Source organism: Chlamydotis macqueenii, chromosome 20 (genome assembly GCF_036417535.1).
Source record: "Chlamydotis macqueenii isolate bChlMac1 chromosome 20, bChlMac1.mat, whole genome shotgun sequence".
In the NCBI taxonomy this organism is placed as follows: Eukaryota; Metazoa; Chordata; class Aves; order Otidiformes; family Otididae; genus Chlamydotis; species Chlamydotis macqueenii.
In genome coordinates, this window is record NC_141575.1 from 6812899 (window position 1) to 6830822 (window position 17924).

At 45.4% G+C, this 17924-nt stretch overlaps 1 protein-coding gene across 7 annotated transcripts in view; it reads left to right on the top strand.

The window, feature by feature from the left end:
- The first annotated feature begins 7485 nt into the window (after positions 1–7485).
- The window catches only part of DNM1 (dynamin 1), a 66947-nt gene continuing 56508 nt past the window's right edge, over positions 7486–17924 (top strand). For all 7 annotated transcript variants that reach the window (XM_086763702.1, XM_086763704.1, XM_086763705.1 and 4 more), the window contains exon 1: positions 7486–7772. In XM_086763702.1, the coding sequence (XP_086619828.1) occupies positions 7612–7772 (161 nt within the window). In that variant the 5' untranslated portion in view covers positions 7486–7611. The remainder of the gene's footprint in view (positions 7773–17924) is intronic.

Genomic DNA, 17924 nt, shown 5'->3' on the forward strand with positions numbered 1-17924 from the left:
ACAAATCTGGACATGGATTTAGTCCCATGCACACACAATGCAAGTCAGGAGTAGGGCTGTAGGCAGTGAAGATACACACTGCTTTATCATCTTCAGAGATGCCTTTATGTGTGTCCTGGTCTCAGCTGGGATGGAGCCAATTTCTTCCCAGTAGCTGCTGTGTTTTGGATTTAGTATAGGATTTGGTATGTGAAGAATGTTGATAATACACTGATGTTGTTCGTTATTGTTAAAGAGATCAAGGACTTTTTCAGCTTCCCAGGTTTCGCTGCTGTGCAGGTGCAAGAAGCTGGGAGCAAGAGCCAGTACAGTTGACCCAAACTGGCCAAAGGAAGGCTTCCATACCATAGATGTCATGCTCAGTGTAATGGGGGTTGGCCAGTGGGCAATACTTGTGTGCACGCGCACTCTATCTCTCTCTCTGTTCGGGATCATTCCGAGATCAGTCTCTCAGTGTCTTTCCATGATCACTGCTTGGGACAGTCTGTATAGGTCATTGGGTGATGAGAAATTGTGCATTGTTCATTTTGTGTATTTTTTTTTTATTTATTAGCTGACAGCCAAAGGGTACTTACTGTTGGTGCCCACTAAGCATTGGTACACAGACCTTGACCTCCCATCTCCTGATGGTTGTTTTTCCTGCGAGGAACATCTCCCTTTCAATTACTAAGCAACTTACTGTTCAGTATGTGGTGGTAAATGCATGTTGTTATGTGGGAATACATGGAACCTTAAAACCATAACGCTACAATACAGACTACAACATTATTGCTCAGTAATAACCTAGGTATCCACTAGGCTCAGGGGTGGTTACACAAAGATTGTCTCTCAACAACAGACAATACAGACTGAAGCAGAATAAGAATTAGAAGGTCCTGGCAAGAAAATGACCCTGCAATACTGAGACTAACATCACCGGAGCTGTTGGATCACGGCTATAAGGCAACGTGCATTACACCTCTATATGATCAGATCAAGGTTATGAAATTTGTTGGCAGATAAGAGCACAGACCGTATGAAGGCTTTTTACTCGGGAGCTGGATTGCATTAGATAGCCAAGGTTTTGCTGGACTATATGAATTTGTTCCAGTGATCAGATCAGACATGCAGATAAACTGAGATTTCTAGTTTACAGCATGACTGGACTGTGCAGTTGTATATTTTAATTTTGGTTCTGAGAAAGACTTGGTATGCAACCCTTGGTGAAGCCACATACACTCAGATTTTCCAAAGCAATCTTATTTTCTCTGTGCCTTTGAAAGCACCAAGAAACTGTGATGCCCACAATTTCCTCTGCAATCTGCAAGGATGGTGTTATTACTCATCCATTTCTCTAGGATATAACTAGTTCTCACCATAATGTCTTTAAACCTCCCCAACTCCTTGGAGAAAAAGGCATATGGAGCTTCAAAGCACTTTTTCCTCCTGCTTTTGGGGCCTGTTCATTGAACAAATGAGTCAAGTTTCACGAGATCTGCTCTCAACAGGTTTTAAACTAAAAGAAGGTAAATTTCAGCTAGATATAAGGAAGAAATTTTTTACAATGAAGGTGGTGAAACAGTGGCACAAGTTGCCCAGAGAGGTGGTGGGTGCCCCATCCCTGGAAACATTCCAGGCCAGGTTGGCTGGGGCTCTGAGCAACCTGATCTGGTTGGAGATGTCCCTGCTCCTTGCAGGGGGGTTGGACTGGGTGGGCTTTAAAGGTCCCTTCCCACCCAAACCGTTTGTTCTATGATTCTACAGCTGATATTAATTACTGGAGTTACACTGTTTTCCATGTCTATTTTATCTAGAGGAAGACTGTATTCACACATGTGAAAGCAGTAGCACACATTTCAAAGCGAAATGATCTGTGCATTAAGGGATATTTGCACCCACTCTTTGTTCTATTGCTCTAAAAACCTATTTCTGTTATTTCTTGATTGGCAGGGCAGGCTCACAAGATATAAACTAAGATACTGTTTTTATATCCATTTTGCCACATGGCCAATCAGCTTCTATCAGTGATTTTCAGTCTTGCAAGGTAAAATATATTCCAGGAACTATTCTGTATCATTGCACTGGATGTGGAAAGCACAGAGGACTCAGCTTTGTTACTCTTAAAATCTTAATTGAAACTCACATCCATGTCCAGATCTCTTTCCTAATGGAGTATAACATTCAGCTTTGTCATGGTTTAACCCCAGCCAGCAGCTAAGTACCACACAGCTGCTTGCTCACCCTCCCCTCTTCCCAGGTGGAATGGGGGAGAGAATCAGAAAGAAGGAAAAACTCATGGGTTGAGATAAAGTTAGTTTACTAGGAAAAGGAAAAGATAATAATAATGGCTATACCCCTCTCAGCTTCTTGCACCTGCACATTAGTAAAACCTGGGAAGCAGGAAAAAGTCCTTGATTTCTTAACAACAACTAACAACATCAATGTATTTATCAACATTCTTCACATACCAAATCCCATACTAAATCCAAAACACAACAGCTACTGGGAAGAAAATTAGCTTCATCCCAGTCAAAACCAGGACAAGCTTATTTCTCTCCTTATGTATATTCTGCCTTCTGCGAAGTCACACTAAAGATAAACATGACCCAGCATCTCATACTCTAGATTTACCTTCTTTTACCTCTTTTTGAGGGATTTGCAGAGCAGTGCAGCTAATTTCCTGTTTCAGAAATCTCAGAAGAGATGTTGAGGAAACATTTATTTAATTTATTCTACAAAGAAAAGCTCTATATTTGAAAATAAAAAATAAAAGCTGCTTTTCTTTCAGATAGCTTTTTCAACTCATAGGAACATTAGAGAGAAACTTATTTTCTGAGCAAATGATACAAGGAGAGATCAATGATGCTACTATGGTACCACTGCTACTACAGTAGCATTTAAGCATCTATACAATAGATTCTTAAAAAAATATAGGACTATGTAAAGCTGCATACACAGATAGAAACAATTTAACAGGTTAATTTTAATTAAGTTTAACTATTTGGCAGCTGTATAATACATTCTATGTTTATACAGACAGTGATGATCCTAGCCATGATTTTATGGAACTTAGAGTCCAACCTCTGCTTGCAAACATTCAATTTAAACTCTTACCTGTGCTTATAAACATTTCTTAGGAACCCAAAGGACCAGGAGCATCCACTTCATGATCCACTGTGAAATGTTCTGAACATTTAGAGCTCTACCTGGAGCAAAGAGAAACAGTTTGCAGATAAGCGGGAAAATCATAAGCTAATTGTATTCAACATTTTTGCCTCCTTTTTTTTTTCCCCCTCAGAGGACTGGATGTGTTATTTTTGCAAGGGCAAGGAATAAGGGACAGAATCCAGCATTCGAGTGTTTATTTCTAATTATGCTAAATAAACTGGGAGTTCTATTTGCATGAGGTGACAAAATCAGTGTACAAAACTGTGTTTATAGCCATACATAGTTATGCCCACATGCATTTTTAGGGATTCGTGTTAAAGTACATCCAGAAATATTTATAGCACTTGGGGTGGGGGGCAGAAATATCTCATCCTCCCTGCTTTTCTATGCTCACACTTTAAGTTTTTCTACCAAAGCAGAAAAAAAAAATTCCTGTCCACTCCAGTTTATAAAATTATTTTTTATTTCACAGACATTGTTGCTTTTCAGTATTTCCATGAAGGATGATCACATAGTTATTTTTCCTCCTGTAACTCCTAGATGCTGCTGCCTAAGTCACAGGAGGGGGGTATTATGGAATCAGAAGGCCTGTTTGCTACTCACATCCTTGCAACTCTGTTTCTTGCAGGAGAGAAAATGGAAGGCTTTAGGAGTGAGTGAGGGCCTGCAGTTCTCCTTTTCATCAATGGGAGGTGTAGGTTTCTAAAGCTTCTTAAAAAACAAGCCTTCCTGTCTCTGATGCTCGAGTTTGGGTGTCTCTGAGTGATTACAATGGCTGGAGAAGCGTTTAGATAGACCCCACGATATTAATGAGTTCTTGCAGGGGTAGCGCTGTGGGCATACGCTCCAGTCTCATTAGCTTACAAGCATCTCTGCAAGACAGGGGAAGCAGCAGCACATTTTGTACATCTCACAGTTTTACACTAATATTGATCTGCTGATAAATCTATGTAAAGTTTGCCAATGTTTCTGCAGGTTTTTTACTACTTCCGCTACCCCTTTTCTTCCTTTCTCGTCTACCTAGAGAGCAACCTATTAACTCCCTCCCGTGCCTCCAGTGCACTTTGTCCTTTAAGACTGCAGTAAGTTAGATCAAGAACGCTCAATGACCACATTTCCCAAGAACTACATACTAGTTTCACAGAAGAATAAAATCAGAGAACATCGGAAAGATTATCTGCTTGAGCCTTTCTGCTGTACCAGCTCCTTAACAGGCAATATGAACTCTTTTTTTCTTCCTATAGTTTTCAATAGCAGCTGCTGACATACTGTACTTCCAATATTTCTCACAAGCCTTTCCCAAAACAAATATATTAGCATAACTTTAGGCTTTCCAGAAAGTCCTATAATACTGAATTATTATTTCTGGACTGAAGGGGACTCACTCAGAACAAAATACCTGCTTAGAATACCAAGTAGGGAATGGAACGCAATACTTGCAGGCTGCTGTTTCTATTGTTAACAAAAATGTTGATAGCCACAAGTCAAGTCACTTTATGTTCTAGCTAAGCAGCTATTGCTATTGTCAGGGAACAGCAAGAGCAGGGCTGTTCCCTAGGGGGAGCAGCAGCTGAGAATTAAATCCCACAACTAGTGAGGTTATTGCCAACCAAGATCCAATCCCACAGCACCCAAGGGAGGGGAGGCAAGCAGAACAGACCAAAGGTGATGTCTAGGTCCAACAAAAAGTCCAGAGCATAAGGCAATGAGGCAGGTCCAAGGTCAGAAATAGACACCAACCTGCAGGCCAGAATTAAGGACCAGGTCATGTCATCATCCATAGCAGAGACACAGACCCAATGAATCAGCCCACAAGTTGAAATCAGAATCAAGAACACCAGAAGTACACAGGGCTACAGAGCCAGACTAGCACTTTTCCATAGTTCAACAAGGACTAATGGCCCTGGACTGAGTTTAAATAGAGCTCCTGGGCCCACAGGTGTGGGGAGAAGCCCCAGGTGAGGCTGGTCATGGTCATTAAGGCTTATTAGTACAGCTGTTAAATTATGTGAGATGATTGCAGTGGTGTAGCTGGGCAATCTGCCTCTGTATTGAAATTAGAGCTGTGTGGGTGAGCTTCAGGTTACCACAACCTCTGGGAGAAGGACAATTTTATTTTTATGGTTCCTCAAATAAAGCTTAAAAAAAATCCTCATGGTCTGAAGTTCCCTGAGCATTGTCTCTGATCCAGGGAGGAAAGTGACACCATTCTTTAAGTCTTTGATACTCTTCACTGTTCTTTTAGTGGTGACCTCTTACAAGGAGCAGATGTCAACTTCTGAAGGAAAAAACAATGTTTTTTTTCTCCAGGTTCCTTCAATGTAAATGATCCAAACGGCTGTAGAGACACTCAAAGACTTTTATCCATAGTCTATATTGGGTTTCTTAAGCTTGTTTCTTGCAATTTGCTGAGAGGAAAAAAATAGCATTGGCAGCCCCCAAAAAGAGCCCATGTATGCCCTGCAATGGTGTTACCCATACAGATGGAGCAGCTCCCTTCTCTTCCTTCAGTGTTCTTACCTGCACACTGGTGATGTTTTCAGAGCATTTTCCTTGGGCATCTTCACTGACACAGTGAGGCTAATTCACCCCTCAGCGTGGTTGTTCCATTTCTCTGAACGCCCAGGTAGGTATTTTTGCATGGATTACGTTTGATGGACATCTGTGAAGTCTTCCTTAGAATCATAATAACTAAAAAGTTGCTGTTTAAAACAGAACATACAGCTCAAAATCTGTTGCAGTTTTTCGTTATTCCTTTCCCCCACCACCCCCAGCTCTCTCTGAGCTGTGAACAAGAGCACCGGGTAGCAGGAACTGAGAGGTGTTTCAAATGCGGCGTTCTCCATCCTCCTGAGTCACTGCTAGCCATCAGCTTCTTTTCTGAACACTTGTTTTCACTGCTGTTCTTTCAAATCAAATATGGCCTCACATATTCTTATTAAAAACCCAGCCCTTTTAAAAGCCTAAAATCAATCAGTTTCCTCTTTATTGTAGACAAACAATTTTAAAAACTAAAATCTAAGTACATAAAATGAAGTACTTGTTTGCGTTTCTGTAAAACAAACATAGCAACAACAGGAACAGTGACTCTTTTACAGCCATAAACAGAAATTGATGTGCTTTTCATCCATGTTTGAATGAAGATGAAGCAGCAGAAGTGCAGCAATGTTTTTACCAGCCTCCAGTTCAATCATATCAAGTATTTATTGTGTTCTGGCAATTCCACAAGTGCTGTCCTGGTACACAGCCCTCCCATACAGGCGTGTCAACCACCTGTACAGGTACTGTGACCAAACTGCATGGGTATATTGACTGAACCGTGTGCGTGTAAAGACCAAACTGTGCAGGTGTGGTAAACAAACCATACAGGTACATTGACCAAATCATACCTGTACGTTGACCAAACTGCATGGATAGAGTGACTGAACCCTACAGGGATGGTGACTGAGCTGTACAGCTCATGGACAGGTGCAGCAACTGAACCAGGCCGGTACACCGACTGACTGAACCATGGGGCACCCTGACTGGGCCGCACCCATACACTGCCTGGGCCGTAGAATCACAGAATGGTTTGGGTTGGAAGGGACCTTTAAAGGTCCTCTAGTCCAAGCCCCCTGCCAGGAGCAGGGACATCTCCAACCAGATCAGGTTGCTCAGAGCCCCGGCCAACCTGGCCTGGAGTATTTCCAGGGATGGGGCATCCACCACGTCTCTGGGCAACCTGGGCTAGTGTTCCACCACCCTTGGTGTAAAAAATTTTTTCCTAATGTCTAATCTGAATCCAACTCCTCCTATTTTAAAACCATTACCCCTTGTCCTATCACAACAGCCCTACTGAACAGTCTCTCCCCACCTTTCCTGCAGCCCCCTTGAGGTACTGGAAGGCCACTCTAACGTCTCCCCAGAGCCTTCTCTTCTCCAGGCTGAACAGCCCCAGCTCTCTCAGCCTGGCCTCAGAGGAGAGGGGCTCCAGCCCTTTGATCACCTTCGTGGCCCACTTACCTGTGTGCTAACCTGCCACACACAGGCCATGGCACCACACAGCCTGGGGACAGCCGTTGCTGCTCTGGCTTCAGGGGAGCGAGCTGGCCCGTCTCTGGGTGCAGATCTCGCCGCCATCCCTGGCCTCAGAGGAGTGGGTGTAAGAGGCCTTTGCCGCTGGGCGACCACCCTTCAGCGCCCCTCCATATCCCGCCTGGACTACATCTCCCAGGGTGCAGCGCGGCGCCGGCGCCTTTAAGGCCCCCTGGCGGCGGCGCGCGACTGTCTGCAGGCGCGGCGGGGCGGGCTGAGACGAGGCTGAGCCCGGGCGGGAGCGGGCGGCGTCGAGCTGGGCGAGGGGCGCGCGGTGGTACCGGTACCTACCGGCCAGGGCGGCGAGAGCCGGGCTGCCCACCGGTCAGGGCGCGGGAAGGGGGTCAGCTTGAGCTCGCCTGTGCGAGGAGCCGGTGCCGCGCCGCAGTCATGGGGAACCGCGGGATGGAAGACCTCATCCCGCTGGTCAACCGGCTGCAGGACGCCTTTGCCGCCATCGGGCAGAACGCCAACCTCGACCTGCCGCAGATCGCCGTGGTGGGGGGGCAGAGCGCCGGCAAGAGCTCCGTGCTGGAGAATTTCGTCGGGAGGTAAAAGGGGGTCCCCGCGGGAACCCCGCCGCAGGCAGGGCTGCGGGAGGGAGTGGGGGGGGGGGGTACGGGCAGAGCCGCTGCTGCATGGACAGCGCGGTGCGGGGACAGGGCTGCCGCGCGCACGGGCAGCGCGGTGCGGGGACAGTGCGGCGCGCGGACGGAGCCGCCGCACGCAGGGAGAAGCGCGGGCATAGCGGCTGGGCGCGCGGGCGGTGCGGGTCACCGGCGGAGCCGCGTGTGCGGCGCGAGGGCAGCGCTGCGGTGCGGGGACAGGGAGGGGCGGAGGGGTCTCCCCGCCTCGGAGGTGGGGGGCGGGGGGGGGGGGGAATCTCCGCAGCGGGGTCCCTGCCTTTGCCGCACCTTCGCGGCCGGCGGGAAGCCCCCCCCCCCCCCCCCGCCCCCGGGAGGTGAGCCCCGGCGGTTGCATAACGGGGGGGTCCCGAAATGTCAGTGGGGACCGGCCCCTTCCCCTCCCCGGCGCGGTGCGGGGCCGCCGGGCCGAGGTGCCCCCAACGCGCGGCTCAGAGATGGATGTTGTCGCTGCGGAGGGGGGGGGGGGTGGGTGGTGTTTAAGTTTAATCTGCTCCGTCCCCCTCCCCCAGCCCTGCCTGGCTGTCCTCCATCGCGGGTGCCATGTCAGGAGCTGCGGGGAGGCTGCGGGAAGGACGGGGTTATTTCTCTCCTATATGCTCAGATCCTCGGGTTGCTACCATTTTGTGACAGGCGATGTGTGCCTTCCCTTCATCTGACCTTCGCATTCATCATCTGCAACTTGAGTAAATTGCAGACCGTGCTGCCTGGTTGTCTGCTTCAGCGTCGATACACAACACCTGGGGAGGAGGGCTCTTCCTCAGCTTATTTCTGGCCTTGTTAATTAATTACATGCGGTGATATACAGGTTTTCGTTATCAAGGTATTTTTTTTTAGTGCTGTGAAGGGGATGCAGGTTGCTGGTGACTTGTTTTAAAAGCAGCGACTGCTGTGGTACCTGGTCAGATGCTTGCGTGGGTTTTTCTCTCTCAGCAAACTGCATTTGTGACATCTGTTGGATGTCGTTCTCCCACCCCCACTTTTTCTTTTAAGCTGTTTGCTGCCGGGTGGCTTATAAAGCTCTCCTACTGTTGGAAGGGTCTGCGGTGTGTGTGAGTTGCTTGTTTAGCTGTGACTAGCCCCAAATTCTGGACTTGTGCAAGGGAAGCCTTGAGTAGTGAGTGCAGGATGTGCTGTGTGTACTAGGGATAAGGCACAGGGGCTGTATCTGGTGCAAAGCAAGCATGCTCGGAATAAGATTATTTTTTTTTCCCTTTGCTATAGATACACATTCAGAATTTGGGATCCTTTCTAGCTAACTTCCAACAGTCCATGCAGTATCCCCCAGGGATGCCGGGAACCATGCCAAGGGAAGGACACTGCAGGAACACATTTTACTGAGCCTCAGGTCACAGACCAAGATCTGCTTGTTTGTCCATAGGCACATAAAGAAAATGATTCCTGCCACCAAAGTGAAAAACTTGCTGGGCTGTAGCTTTCTAAGAGGGGAAAATAGGTCTCCTGAAGCATATGAGCAAAACAGATTCACCTGTTGGCTCTGCTGTTTTCATGTTTCCTAAGTACTGTCAGTCTAACCTCGTAAATCCTTTTTAGAGGATCTATGCAGTCAGCGCTGCAGTGGCGTAATATATAATGTATGGCTGTCGGGCCAGGGGAGGGTTTGTTGAAGGACAGTCAGTGTATCGGGGTACACCACCCCTCTCTTTTAGGCTGAGCAAACAGAAGGGGATATATTCATCCTTGGTGTGCATCTCCACTGGTACCAACTGAGAACCTTGGATTTTATCTGCCTGGTGGAGAGCAAATGAATTAAATTGTTTTCTGTCTCTTTCTGATGACTCCTGTCCCAGGAGAGCTTGTGACCTCACTGTGTCCCATCAGTTTTCTCTCTAGCAGCAAGTTAGTGTCATGGCTTTTAGAAAATGAAATAATGAAGAGTCCCCTGAGAGACTTGTCTGTAGAAAAGCATTTAGAGGAAATAATTGGAGGGGAAATGGAAAATATGTCAAAGGGAAGAGGTCTTTCTCCATTTGATACCCTTGAGTGCTGGCTAGTTTAGAGACTGGTAACCTGAGACATCTTACCACAGAATGTATGTGTATGTGCTGCAAAACCCAGTCCTGTTAAAATAATGTTGGGGCCCTACTGTAATGTGTAGTCTCTTTTCTTTTTGTGTGGGTATTGGAAACTGTGATAATAAGCTATGGAAATAGTATGCAGAATAAGCATGGTTCCTCAATGTGATTGTGATAGGGGCTGTCTTGTCTGAATAGGCATAAGAAGAAATTGCCCGTAGACCTACTGTGTACAGATACAGTTATTGGTGTTGTGTGGACATGACATATGTCACTGCTCCAGCTTGATACCAGGATGGTGGTGCAGCTATTGCTCAGCAGCTGCTCGCCGCACAGTGAATGTGCGTGCTGATGAGTTTCTCTGAGTGGATGGAAATCTGTGAAAGAACAAATGCTGATGCAGTTGGTACTGACTGATGCACTTGATGGGGGACAATTCAGCAGAGGGGCTGGAGGCCCTGCCAGGGCTGATTTTCCCCACTCACTACCTGTGGGGCTTCTTTCAGATTGTCATCAAGGCATGTTCACACAGCAGGGCAGCACGCTTGCCCTCACTGCCTGACCTAGGCTGTGGCTGTGCAGGACTTCAGTCTAGGGCTGCTGCTGGCACCTTGCAGTAGCACTGAATCCCACGCATGCTGGAAGCCTCAAAGCACAGAGGAGGGATGCTGACTGCAATCAAAGCTTAGTTGCATGTCTTGCCAAACAAATATATATATTATTTTTTCCTCCTGAATGCGATGACTTACTAGTTGCTGCTAATTACTCTTCCAGTGTCACTTACTCTGCTGTTAACAGATTATCCAACAGTGCAGAGCCTGTATTTATAATACCAGATGTCAGTGTGGCTGCTATGTGTGCTTTTGCTGCCGGGGACTCAGCATGGTGACTAGGATACCGGCTGATGGTGTTAAAATTGCTGAAGAGATGAGAGAAGCCATGCAGAAGCCAGACAGGTGATACATCTCTTTGTAAGCTGGTTTCTTCTGGGCCCCAGAACTGGAAGGAAGGTTCACTGGGTCAGCTCCAGGCATTTCCTGTGGTGTGGTTATACACTTGTAGGATAACTCAGGTTGGAAGGGACCTCAGGGGTCCTTTAGTCCATTGTTATGATGCTGTTACTTCCCTGCTACCACCTTTCTTAAATTAGAAGATCTTAGAGCAGGCAGCAGTACCAGCAAAACTGGTCCGATAAAAAGAACAAAACATGTGGTATGTGCTGATTCCCCTTGAAGCCCAAAGGACCAGGAAGAGGGGATGTCCAGACAGCCCACAAAGCTTTTTGTAAAATCATCCATAGTCATGCCACTCGTATTTTGCCATGTGAAAATAACAAATATAAGTGGGTTGTTTTTTTTTTTTTCATTTTTCTTAATCCTAAGATCTCAGAGCACTGTTACACAAATATTTGGATTTGAGGGAGTATTACTGTTATCTCTACTTTACAAATGGGAAAAACTGAAAGCACTGTTCTATATTCAGATGACTGCATAACTGTCCGTGCCTTGTCCTTTTGTCTGATCCAAGGCAGCGTGCAGCTCAGCCCTGTTAGGACAGCTGTATTGCTCTTCATGGAGAAAACAAGGCACCTCCGACTTCTGGAGAACAGATGGTTTAAGGGGGCTGCTGAGGAGGCAATGACTAAGGACTCGGAACAGTAGGTGGAAGGACTTGAGGTGAAACCATCTTATTTCTGATGGAGGGAGCTAAGCAGTGCCAAAGTTGTGGGAAGTGCATCAGGGTTTACTTGATCCCACACCTGAGCATTACCCCGAAAGCATCCTTCTCTCTTGGGAGCTTTTATGTCCCAAATGAAATAGGGATACTTATCAATGTGTCACCAGGCTCTGATGGTACATGCTAGGGTTTGTGTGTTGCCTGGAGGGAAATTAGAGGCGGGCATGGACCTAAACTCACCTGTGTTGGGCTAACTTTGCCACTGCTATCAAACTGAAATTTTAGCATGAGTAAAAGCAGGGAAAATGCAGCATCGCAATGCCTACGGGAGTGGTAAGAATAAGTAGCTATTAAGCTTGGTACTTGGGCTACGGTAATTGCCTTGAAAAAGCCGGAGAAGGGCCAGGCAGCATGTGCTGCAACTGTCTTTGCCTTGCGGTGTCACATACTGAGAATGCAAAGGTACATCTTGAAGCCACAGGATTTAGTCTGACTTCAGGTGTGACTTTGAGGAGCAACTGAATACCTTCGTATTTCAACCTTCCCCAGCCATCTAGAGAAATACTTACACTTCCAAGATTATGGTGAGGGAATGCCTTCTTTGATAACACGTACTTTGCTTTGTTATGGGAAGCTTCTCCAGCAAAACACCTTCAGAGGCCAACAGCAATATGTAGCAACTATCTAGAAGTGAAGGATCCTGTAGGGATGCATACAGAGATGCAGATACTTGGCCTGCTCAGGTACTGCAGGTAAACTGTTCTGTCAGTGATCTTTGTGCTTTTAAGTCGCTTAGGCTTCTGCTGTAGTACGTGCTTTGTGAGCTTGAGTGCTATGAAGAGAACTGAGAGCTTAAATCTTCTGAAAATCATAGCTGTGTTTATATACAGATTGAGGATGTCTGCTGTATGGGGTAATGCTGAGAATCAATGCAATACTTTAGCGGCAGATTTAAATTTAAACAGGATGCTTTAAACTCACTTGCTCTGCTCTGGCCATAAAAGGGGTCCTTAAATATTTTTCTTCTGTGGTGGGTTTTTGGTTCTACTTTGAGATACATTTACATGCCCAGAGTGCTGGCAGAGAGAGTAATTGCAAGTCATGAACCCTTAATTGTTGTGTGATAAATACATCTGTGAGCTGATCAAGTGCAGTTGTGCATTTGCAGGTTAAAGGCATAGGCATTGCTTGAGAACTGGCTTGTTCAGGGTTGCAGAGGAATGGTGCAAGAGCCAGGAGTAGGATTCTGCTATTTAGAGAAGTAAATTGTGGTCAAATAATAGTCTTTCAAATATTAGCAAGCCTTTGATTTTCAGTGAAGAAAATACATATTTTCATCTCAGATTAATTGGAGAAGGAAGAAAATAGGGAGCACTGGGGGAAATGGGTAATGTGTTACAGCAGACCACAAGGTAAAATAATTTAACTTAAGAGAAATCTGTACAGCTCTGAGCAAACACTTGTGGGAGGAGGAATGCTAGGAGGAGATACATAATTAAGTTAAAACATAACATGGATGGCTGTAAGGGGAAAAATAGCACGGATCTCAGTGTTTGTAGGTACAGTATCTGCCTGTATTTGTCCTTTGACTGCTTGCTTTAATGTTATAGCAGTTGTCTCAACTAAAAGTCTAATCCTCTCTACTTCCTGCAGCAGTTAAATGTTCTCTGCAGATCTTGCTGTCTGACTGTGTTCTTCAGCTTAACTCTTTAGTGATGATCTCATACTTCTGGTAACTGCTCACTAGCCTTATATTCACTAGGAAGAGATCCTTATGGCACGTCTCAGATGATGGCAGAGTTTACCCAGGAAAGGAGGCCAGCTGCACCTCCACTCTGGAAGCGGATGCTCAGTATTGTGCAAGTTGGCGCTTGCCTGGACCTACTGATGTGTGAAAATGACAGGTTGCCTTGTCATTGCTAGGATTCATCACCTGATAGCTGGCAGATCAGGAGGATGCCTTCTTTGCTAGTGTGGACTCTTCCTTTTTACTATGATAATATTCATGTTAGGAATCTTAAAGCATCCTCAGCTTTAATTAGTCCTTACTGTACTTCGAGATACGTAAGTGTGGGTTTTCTGTGTGTTGGCTCTATAAACAGTATGCTGTGATATAGGGCTGTAAAGACTTGCAAAATCAGTGGGGTAGAGAGGTCAGAAATTCCCAAAAGCATTCCCCTGTGCTAAAACTGTCAGCTGTTACTGTTTCTCAGAACTCCACATGCTTATAACTTTTCACACTGTTAAAAAAAAAAGGCAAAACAAAGACAGACTTCTGTTTTTAAAGGCTATTGATTATTTTAATGAACCAGTACCTAGCTGGGAATGCCAAGTCAGGTCCTTGAACCTGACTTCTCCAGATGCTCTGAGCAGGCAGAACTCTGCTGGACTTAAATAGGAAAGTGTGGGAGTCTGTAGCACCTCGTATCTGAGGCAGCTTCCGAAAATGTTCTTCTAAGGCAGGAAGCTAATCCCCTTCCTGATGTGGTGAATTACTGAATGCCCCTGCTTTGTAATTAACTTCCAAGTTTTAGCTTGTCTGTACAAGTGTGAGTAAAAAATCTTCTGAGTAAGGATTTACTAGCATCTTTAAGATGAGTCTTTTTGAGGAGAAATGGAAGAAGTTGACAACTTAGCGTAAGTTAATCAAGAAAACAGTTCTTGCTGTGATCTATGTACTGGGGTGAAACTTATTGTGATGCCTTGAGCAGCAAATTTATTGGACAAGAGCAAACCCATGTGTGCTCCACCCATGTGAGCCAGATTTTTGTTTTGGGCAGTGCATTTCGGTGGCAAAACCAGAAGGCTTACTGAAGAGGTGGCAGGCAATCACCTGGAAGCATATAGTCTTCAGCCTATATGCCCAGTGTAAAATTGGTTTTGAGGTGGTGTCTGTGAAAGGAAATTTACTGGTAATATACAGGGTAAACCTACTTCCTTGCTAAAAAAAAAAAATCCACCCAAAAAACTTTGGATGTAATACTTTCCTTCTTGGACTCGAAGATCTGTAACTGTATGAGTCAGAGTACTGCTAGTTGGGAGGAGAGCTAAAACTAAATCTGGTCCAAAAAAATGAAATCTAGTCATGCATGGTGGGAAAATAGCTCACTAGTGGGACAGTTTCTCATTGCACTTGAAATTTTCTTTTCCTGATCTCAGGCTTGGTTTCGCACATACTGATAGACAGTGAAAGCTCAAGGTAAAGGAATATTGTCTCTGTTAACAGGCAGGCAGGCACATTCATTGTTAATGGACACTTGAAATAACACTAAAAGGTTAACTATAAAGCAAGCTATTTTTCCTAACAGTGAATTAGAACTCTGCAGGAGTGACACAGTGATGTCTGCCTGAGCCCTTCGGAAGACCTGCCTTCTCTCCAGAAGTGGTGGTCCAAGAGCGTTAGCTGGTCGTGCAGCCAGGCCTGCCCAGTGTTGCTGGTTACTTAGGTCTGCTCTGCAGCGAGACTGGGACTGATGCAGCCACCTTTGGCTGCTAGCAGAGATCAGATACCGGATTTGAGGAGTCAGGGTATTCTTAGAAAGCAACGGGAGATGAGAGGCTGCACTAGGAGAGCTGGTAGCACTTAAATTTTTGAGTGTAGCAGGGATAGGTAATGCAGTGCTACCTAGGAATGAGCCTGGGGTTTTGTCCCTATGACTTTAAACGCTCAGATGGTCTCATCAGGCCCGGAGGTGGTCAGACTGCAGGCAGGGCTGGTTCTGAAAAGCTCCAAAAAGCCTTTTCCTCTTTATTTGTTTATGATCCTTTTAAAGTGTGCATCATGTTTATTTTTGAGTGACTTGGTGGAGTTTCATCATGAGAACTGGATGTCTTGCTCAGGACTAACTACTGTAAATACTGAGGTGGCTATGAAGAGAGGACTGAGCCAACATTTTGTGTTTACTGAGGAGCGGGCAAGAGTATGCGTCAAACACTGTGACTGGCAACTGGGGGCACCATCTCATGTTAGATATTTAAACAATTATTCCAGGTGAGAGTATTAACATCCAGCTTTTTGTTTTCAAAGTCCTAATATTGAGTACTTTAATAACAATTCAATGTAAAGTGGCTTGGTAATTTTTTAAGCTGTTTTATATAAATGAGCAGACAGGACAATTAAGTTGCTGATGGTTGCTTCCTGCATGACCTTCAGGCTTGTCACAGCTCCTAGGCTGGTGCTGACTATAAGAGATAACGGCTCTTCTTTCCTTCAAGGCACAGTACGGGAAGAACGAGCCCAGAGTCTGAAATCTAACAGTGTCTCTGATTGTTCTCTGCCATGGTAGATGCTCTGAAAGCTTTGGCAGACCCAGCTGTGACCAAATGGGAGCGAGATGGTGTTTCAGTCCCTGGTCAGTAGCTTTTTGCAGTTCAGCATAAGAAGCTTTTGGAAGCATCTTGGAAGCAGACGTTATGCAAGCTCCTCAAGCTGTGTCTTGCTGACTGGAAGCAAACTTGCCAACTTCTGCCACTTTTCTGCAAGTCTTGTGACTTGTGTGGCTTTTCTTAGAGCCTTGGATGCAGCAATTATGCTAACAGAAGAGCAGTGTAGCTTTTGTATTGAAAACATCAATTTCGAACATGGATGCTTGAGGCTGCTTTTTTCTTTAAAAGATGCTGTTTCCGAAAGTGCTCCTGAAGACAAGTCTAAAGAATCCCAGAATTCCTAAGACCTGCGTTGTCAACTCTTCCTTTCCTGAAAATCAGGGCTTAGTCCCAACTATAAGCTCTGCTGAAATACTTCTGTTGCAGTTACAATGAACAATAAATTATACAAAATGGTATTTGTAATAAACCCCGTCCCTCACTTGTGACTGAGATGGGAATGGAGCATGAGTCTCTGGGGGGTGAAAATACTATTTTAATAACATATTACCTCAGCAGTCCCCTTTAACAGTCCCTTTCCTGTTTCTTATGGCTCCAGTTTGCATTGTTGCAGCTGTGTCAAAGGGTGAGGAGTTAATGCTGCTGTAACAAACATGAGAACTGCTGGGATCTGTCTGACTGTGCCAGGACTGTCATTTTGTGGCTGTGAAACAGTCTTGGTGTAAGAGTGGCCAGTGTAGTATGTGGGATGTCTGAGAGAGGACATAGCTGATATTTAACTGGTATTGCTGAGGATTTTGGCTAAAGAGCCAGGCAGTGTTGCTGTAATGGTGTATAAAAGCTGAGCATAAACTGCAGCCATATTTCAGAGTAGTTTTTCAGCTACTTAGACCCTTTCTCAAAGCATCAATAGGCAGAAGTCTACAGCGATGCTGAGTAGTTGGTTCTCAACATCTGCAAATGTTTTTGCAGCAGAGCTAACTTGCCCTGGAGAGCACTAGGAAAAACTATTGTCTTTGCTTTGGAGATCCAGGGATGGGGGATGCTCTGCTGAATTTCTTAGAACAAGGAAAGAGGTACCTAAAAGTAAAAATCTTTAAGTCTTTGTTCAGTTCCTCCTCTTTGCCTTCTTGCTGCTCTTGCATGTGTAAGTTATGCAGGACCAGGCTGAGGGCTCTGACAACAAATTAACAGGCTGTTTCAGCTCCGAGAGCTCTTCATCTCAGTAATTATAAACCTCTAAAAGCAGGGGCTTATAATGAAAATAACTGTCCATTTGCTGCCTGCCTGCCAGGAACAACTCTGTGAGCAGGGAAATACACCTGATGACCTGTTAATTCAGAATTAAGCCAGTAAAAACCAAAAGCTCTAACCCTCACAGTTTTTATGCTGGTATTTAGCTCCACTGACTTGCTTATGATTTATCCTGAACTTACACTGCTCTGGGTCAGGATGGGGCCCCTTGATTCTAATACATGTTAGATTTTCTCTCTTCTGGCTGCTGTGATCTCTTGAGTAATCTCTGGCTATTTCTTAAGCTGATTGTGCTTTTACTTTTAATAGAAGCTCCTCTATGAATAGCTGGGAGTTGCCTGAGCATGGTAGTGGCCTTGAGAGAAGATCAGTCGCACTGAAGTTCTAGCTAGAGGTAAGGAGAAGATTGGTACGTACCAAACTGCAGAACACCCTCAGGGATTGGGGTGTGGCATGTCACACTGCAGAGCTGGTGCTGCAGCTCCAGTGCTGAAACTCAGGTCACCTCTCCTACATCAGTGCAGCTCTCAGCAGAGATCCCAGCAATCTACTTCTTCCCTCTGGGCTGTGCTACTTTGATTTGATGTTCTTGTTCCTAGGCGTTACTCTCTTCATGCCTCTTCGTACAAGGTGTACTTGTTGTGCCAGGCCTGCAAACTACCTGGCACCCCAACTCATCTTGGAGAATGAGGTTCATTTCCTGAATGAGTTTGTGTAGACTATTGAAAGAGTGGTATTTAAAGAAGACTTACTGCAAAAGAACAAG